Source organism: Daucus carota, chromosome 2, assembly GCF_001625215.2.
Source record: "Daucus carota subsp. sativus chromosome 2, DH1 v3.0, whole genome shotgun sequence".
Classification (NCBI taxonomy): domain Eukaryota; kingdom Viridiplantae; phylum Streptophyta; class Magnoliopsida; order Apiales; family Apiaceae; genus Daucus; species Daucus carota.
Genome location: NC_030382.2, coordinates 45,940,715 through 45,947,285, shown reverse-complemented (window position 1 = coordinate 45,947,285; position 6,571 = coordinate 45,940,715). Strand labels below are relative to the sequence as shown.

Sequence of the window (6,571 nt, the reverse complement as noted above, 5' to 3'; positions counted from 1 at the left end):
AATATTAAATTAATTATAATATTATGTATGTGACCAGTATGATTGTAAAAATAGAACTGATTTAAGATTTTATTATTTTTTAATAAAACCAGAGTATAATTAATAATTGGAAACAGATTAAAAATTAATCATAAATTAACGAATTGTTTTAAAACGGTTTAAAGTATTACTGGGATTCAATTATTAAAGGTTTTATAACCCAGTAATCACCCCCTTGCTATATTCCTTTTGAAAAGAGATCTATTAATAAAAAAGAAAACATAGTCTGAGTCTGCAGATTTACACTGCAACTGCGAGAATAGAGATCGAAGATGCAGTGGTACGTCGTCGCTTCGCTTCTCACCGTCCTCACCAGTTCCCAGGTCTGTTTCTAACCTAGATTATTGCTTGCTTTTCTATACTTACAATGTGTTATATAATCAATACACTTTAGGTTATAATCTATAATTGCAACTAATTATTGGGAGCTTTGACATTTAAACTTAATCCAAGTTTGGGAGCTGGTTATTTGAAATTTGAGTAACAGGATAGCATTATCAGTGCTGAACTGCTGGTGCCTTTCGGAGTCTCTTCGATAAATTGGAGCTAGATTAGTTGAAATATGAATGTGCGAAATGTTAATTGTGAGAAATTATACCTAAACTTGCCTCCCGAGCCATGAGTACGATTTTGTGATCTCATTAGGTTAATTTGTGGTTGTATTGAGTGTCAGCAATTGGATATAGTAAATGTTTTGTGTTTATATATATTCGTGTTGATAAGTTTAGCAGAGTTGATCCGAGTTCTGATGCAGTCTTAGAGTAGGAACATTTAGACGATGATTTGTATCGGATCAATCACCAAGTTATAAGAGACCGTACTTGATCAGGCCTGTATAGAAGTTGGATGCGAGTGTTGTTAGTTTACTCTTTTTTTTTTTTTTGAACATGGCAGGGAATTTTGACTACCTTATCACAAAGCGATGGGAGTTATAAATATGACTATGCAACTGTCCCTTTTCTTGCCGAAATTTTTAAGGTACTTGACATCTCATGCTGTCATGTTAGTATAGGTAGATTAAATTGCAGTGTTTCACCCTAAAGTTTATTTATACTGTTGCTGTTGCAGCTTCTTGTGTCAAGTATTCTTTTACGCAGAGAGTGTCTGCGGTCGCCTCCCCCATTAATGACAACAGACTGGAAGAGCATTCGATTATACCCTATACCTTCTATTATATACCTTATTCACAACAATGTTCAGTTTGCTACCTTGACATATGTTGATACATCCACTTACCAGATCATGGGCAACCTGAAAATTGTTACGACGGCAGTATTATTTAGGTAATATATAGCGGTCTCTGTATTTGTTTAGCTATCTCATTTTTTTTATTTGACTTGTTGTTTCCTTTCCTTATACAAGAGTGATTTGTCTACTAATGTTTCAGGCTGTTTCTGAGGAGGAAGCTATCTAATTTGCAGTGGATGGCAATTTTCCTGTTGGCTATTGGAACAACTACTAGCCAGGTGCTATTGGGGTCACATAAATGACTAAATGTTCAGTTTCTCGACTATCTGTTTCAAATTCTTCTTTAGTGTTCTCATATTGTTAATTTCTCTCTTGTCCTACTTCAATAGAATGCCATCAATTCTAAATCTTCTTCCTCAAGAGTACGATATAAAAATTGATATGCTACTATATCATGCACATAGCATTAGTTTATGGTGAAATATGTTATAAAAAGAATAGGCAAGTATGCATGATAAGGATGTATAGTCCATGTAGCAACGTTGCATGGTATAAGGGCAAGTCCAACAGTGTCCTAGCATTCCCTATAAATTTTATACAATGAACTAATGAAGGATTTTGATGATCTGGGAACACTATTTTGTATTTCAAGTTTCAACTACAACAACAATTCCTATATTCATTCCTCGTTATTATTAAAATAATATATTTGAACTAGTAAACGAGAAATAGTGGGGACCAAACTATAGGAAGTATAAAATATTGGGGACCAAGGGTGTAGAAAAGGAGAGAAATGAATTTTTGTTCCAAAATGAAATAGGGGATGACTAGTGATTACCTAAAAATAGGGGATGGCTAGTGATTTTGAGGATGTCCTAGTGATTTAGAATATCATCAGGATACTGTTGGAGCACTATTTTATGTCACATTTCCTATATTTGAGCTGAGGAGCTCATTTATGGAAGTTGTTGGACTCGCTCTAAGTCTTACTTGCACATTATTGGAAGCCACTGACCATTTGTGTCAAATGGGACACTATTACGAGTAATTAAGAGCTCAGGTCAATATATGCGCATAACTAGTAACTTTCATTTTTTATTTTAGAAGGTGATGATAAGTAAATCCTGTAATACTCGGAGATCCAAACTATATTTAGTTGTACGTGAACTTACACTACAACTATTACATCATCCTAATCGAAATGTCAACTATAGGTGTCCCTGCTGTTAGTAAGGATTGTAGTATTAGTTAGTTGTTACATAGTAGTTAAACTTTTAAATTTTAGGTATACCTCACTAGTCCTTTTTATTGCCTTCTTAGATTCAGTCATGCCTCTAATTGACACACTTTATAGATCCATTGACATCGTTTCTCCCACATTGCTCTAAGTTTACCACCTTTTGCAGGTCAAAGGATGTGGAGAGACTTCATGTGATTCACTCTTTTCATCCCCTATCCCGGGTTACATGCTAGGAGTGTTGTCCGCTTGTCTTTCTGCATTGGCTGGCATTTATACAGAATTCTTGTTGAAAAAAAATAATGATACCTTATACTGGCAGAATGTTCAGTTATACACGTAAGCTTCTTTCTTTGAGCTACACAGTTAATATAATTAATTATAAATTTTTTACTTTGTAGCTGCACGACATCACTATCAAAACTTTAAGTGTTGCATCCAAATGGGTGTGATTGAGCTTATGTGTAAACATGCAAAATTGCAAATTCGACATATTCCGGATAAAAGTACTTGTATAGGCTTATAAAAACAGTAGGAAAATAGGAACTTTCTTTTCCAAATGCCCAGAGGTACGGTATGACTACTGTAAGTAGAATATTAATGCAATAATCACTATTTGAACGGAAAAAAATTAGGCAGCAGATTCAGTTACTACATAATCAATAATGATCATCGATTGTTCCATGGTTTTTATGACCAAATAAAGAGCATACAACCATGCTATCACATCAAATCTTGCTGCGGCTCTTACTGTGAACTCTAAAGGCTGTATATATAGTGGAAGTCTGAAAGACACAAACTGGGATATGCTACAATGTACAATTCCATATTGGATAAATACATAAGCATAAGATATAAGTTGCGAAAAATTTGGAACTTTTTATGGTCTGTGCTAGCCTACCAATATATGAAAATACATAATATGCATAGTTGTAAGAGAGTGAAGTATTGAGTTTTCTTTAATAGGTTACTTTAAAAATGTTTCTGTTTGGGAGGACAATTTCCACATTTGAACGCACAGACGAACACACAAGATGTACTTACTGATTTTTTATGTGTTGGGAACAAAACAATGAATATAACAAATTATGGCAAGTCTCATTACATAGAAGAATCAGTTAAATCCTTTTACTTTACAGATTTGGGGCAATTTTCAACATGGCACGACTTATCTTAGATGATTTTAGAGGAGGATTTGAGGAAGGACCATGGTGGCAACGCCTTTTCAATGGATACAATGTCATTACATGGATGGTGGTGTTGAATCTTGGTTCTACTGGTCTGTTAGTTTCATGGTTAATGAAATATGCTGACAATATTGTTAAGGTTCCATCTTAGCTTCTATTCATTTTCATTTACTTTTTTAAATATCTTGTATAATGCATTTCCATGGGCATGATGCATTATAAGGACAGACCTAGGTTACGTCAATGTGCATGAGATTACCTTCCTCCATTTCAAATACTAAATGTTAATAATACATTAACTCACAAAATGCCTAAGCATCCTGCACTCCAACAATACTAAATTATGGAGGATGGATATGAACTATGCAAAGTGCAAACAAAGGCCGATAAATACACTTGTGAGTTGGAGAGCCCTGGTTCTCACAAAAGATTCACGTCTGGTCATTTGCATTTTATGTTAGCATAGAGGTTAGGGTCATTCCCAACTCTTCTGGCACTTGCATGTCTGTTTATGGAGCACAAAAAAACTTTTGAGAGGAGGCTTGAGCCGTATGTGTCTTCCTCCTACTGGAGTCATATTGGCTATGGATTTTTAGGTTCTCCATTTCTTCAGTCTCATGTACCATATCTAATATAGAGGTGCTTGATATTTTGATTGACATAAACTCCGAAATTTAGTATAAACTTGATTTTTCGTTTCTGTCCATTTTCTTCACCCCTCGCCCCCAGGTGTATTCAACATCCATGGCCATGCTGCTGACAATGATTCTCTCGATAATCCTCTTCAGTTTTAAACCCACTTTACAGGTACACTTTGAATTGTTCTGTTCTTTAGGATTAGTTTTGTGATCAGTTTCAATTTCTGACCTTCAAAAGTGAATATATGTTCACACACACACTCATTTTTCTGGGGTTTTATTTCAGCTTGAAAAAATATATTTTAATTATGCTAATACTGTTATTTTCAAATAATGTGAGATTTATCAATTTATCTACCTCCTGGAATCATCATGTATGTGTGTATATAGGTATGTCGGTTTTTGTGTTTGGTGATTACTGATTCTTGATAATGAGCATGTCTGTTATTTTGTTGCTTATGCAGCTCTTTTTAGGTATAATCGTCTGTATCATGTCTCTGCACATGTACTTTGCACCTGCACACATGCTTGTCGATTTGCCCGTGCCAGCAAAAACAGCTCCAGAAACTTTAGTCGAGGTTTCTGTTGATCGAAAAACAGATTCCTGATGTATAATTTCCATTGAACAATTCTTACTTTTTGGTATGTCTGTGTCCCACTATTACTTGGTAAAAAATGCACAAAGCTGCTTTAGATAACATAATACAAATAGTAATGCTGCAAATTGCTCTTGTGTTTGCATCTAAAAATCACTGCTAAAAATTCAATAGATATGAGAAAAAAAATAGCGAGAAATCTGCAGATCATGACGATACGTCCTGACTTGCCACTGTTAGTTTTTTCAACACCTAACAACAATGATAGCATTAATATCATATCACTACATGTGGCCAGCAATCACAAGTGTAAATGAATAGCTAGACGAAGTCTCGGTTAATAATGGTAAGCTACTACAATATATGGCTCATGCACTTGTTGATGGGCCTTGTGTATATGTTAGATACCTATATGTGGACCAAAATAACTGGGGGACACGTCTTTAGTTGCTGCATTGAATATACATATCCAATATTGCTGAATCATTACTATCAACTCAAAACCTTCTGTTCAATTTTACTTCTAACCTGGGCTACTTGGTCTGCTTGATTACGGTTGAATAATTGAATTAAACTTAAATCTTATTAAATTTTGGATAACCTTGCTCATTGATGTCAACGTTTGCTATTAGGATAAGATAAGTTATCTGTATGATTCTGAAAATTTGGACGCAGGTAGACACACAAGTTATATAGGTGTTTTAGAAGAGTTCTCCTCAAATATGCCTTCTTTCGGCTCTTTTCACTGTGGTTTAAACTGTAATAGTGAATGTGAAATCGATAGGATATTGCATAGTATACAGAGTTATATGTTTTTTTGGCTAAACACTTGTACGGTTATATTAATTTATGTATGTTTTATCATAATTTTAATATAGATGCTATTAATAACTACCAAGTGTTTGAGAAAGCTAGCAGACGTGTGAAGTCCTCGAGGATTACCAGCTTTGCATATATCATCTGTTCTGTTTGTGGTTCTTTTAAGCCTTTAGTTTGAGAGTACCAAATTTCGTCTTTGTTATGCCATTGTTTTCTCAGACTTTAATTCCTCACCTGCCCCGACAATGCCACTTTTAGTACATACACACCCACTCTATCTCTACTCGTATGTCTATATATAGTTAACAAAGAGATCATGTTGGTCATTACTAAAACACTGAAATCAGGGAACAGTTAGAACAAGAAAAGGGAACTAGACATGAGTAGAGATGGAATGAATTCCATGGCTCTTTCTTCAGTTAGCGTTGGCCGTGGCAATTTTATGGCGAATGATGAGCAAGCAAAGAACTGTTGCAGACACTTTCAGATGCCAGTTCACTACCCAAGGTACAGCCGACCTGAGTACGAGAGTATGCCTGAGTGGAAAGTTAATTGTCTGCTGGCTCAGTATGGTTTGCCAGTCTCTGGTGATGTTAATCAGAAGAGGAAGTTTGCCATAGGAGCTTTTCTTTGGTCTTGTTAATCACTTCTCCTAGCATCTCTTGTAAACAAGAATTTGGTTTATTCTGCAAGTGGCAGTGGCTAGATGGTGTATGTCCATGCATATATTAGCAATTTAGCATGCCATGTATCATGTGTGAAACTAATGTTGGTTGTTGCCAGTTTTCAAGTTTGTAACCTATTTCCTCTAAGCTTTGTAGCTTTGTATTAATCTGAATAAATATAATCTTTTAGCTCTATAGAAAA

General features: G+C 35.0%; 1 protein-coding gene across 4 annotated transcripts; it reads left to right on the top strand.

Moving 5' to 3' along the window:
- The first annotated feature begins 204 nt into the window (after positions 1–204).
- On the top strand, positions 205–6,571 carry LOC108209883 (CMP-sialic acid transporter 1). Of its 4 annotated transcripts, none has more exons than XM_017381076.2 (9): positions 205–362; positions 934–1,017; positions 1,108–1,322; positions 1,427–1,505; positions 2,634–2,803; positions 3,604–3,790; positions 4,381–4,458; positions 4,754–4,931; positions 6,052–6,571. In XM_017381076.2, exons 1-8 carry the CDS (start codon positions 312–314, stop codon positions 4,895–4,897), a joined length of 1,008 nt encoding a protein of 335 aa, XP_017236565.1. In that variant the 5' UTR covers positions 205–311; the 3' UTR covers positions 4,898–4,931; positions 6,052–6,571. The 4 variants fall into 4 exon arrangements, with proteins under 4 accessions (XP_017236565.1, XP_017236563.1, XP_017236566.1 ...); XM_017381074.2 differs by lacking the exon at positions 6,052–6,571 and adding an exon at positions 5,764–5,895; XM_017381077.2 differs by lacking the exon at positions 4,754–4,931 and having other exon boundaries at positions 6,052–6,226.

Bases quoted from the DNA above. Each gene is read 5' to 3' on its own strand.
- LOC108209883 (XM_017381076.2), top strand. From the start codon at position 312: ATGCAGTGGTACGTCGTCGCTTCGCTTCTCACCGTCCTCACCAGTTCC. The intron at 1,018-1,107 runs GTACTTGACATC...TTGCTGTTGCAG, and splicing joins TTCTTGCCGAAATTTTTAAG to CTTCTTGTGTCAAGTATTCT. The intron at 3,791-4,380 runs GTTCCATCTTAG...CCTCGCCCCCAG, and splicing joins ATGCTGACAATATTGTTAAG to GTGTATTCAACATCCATGGC.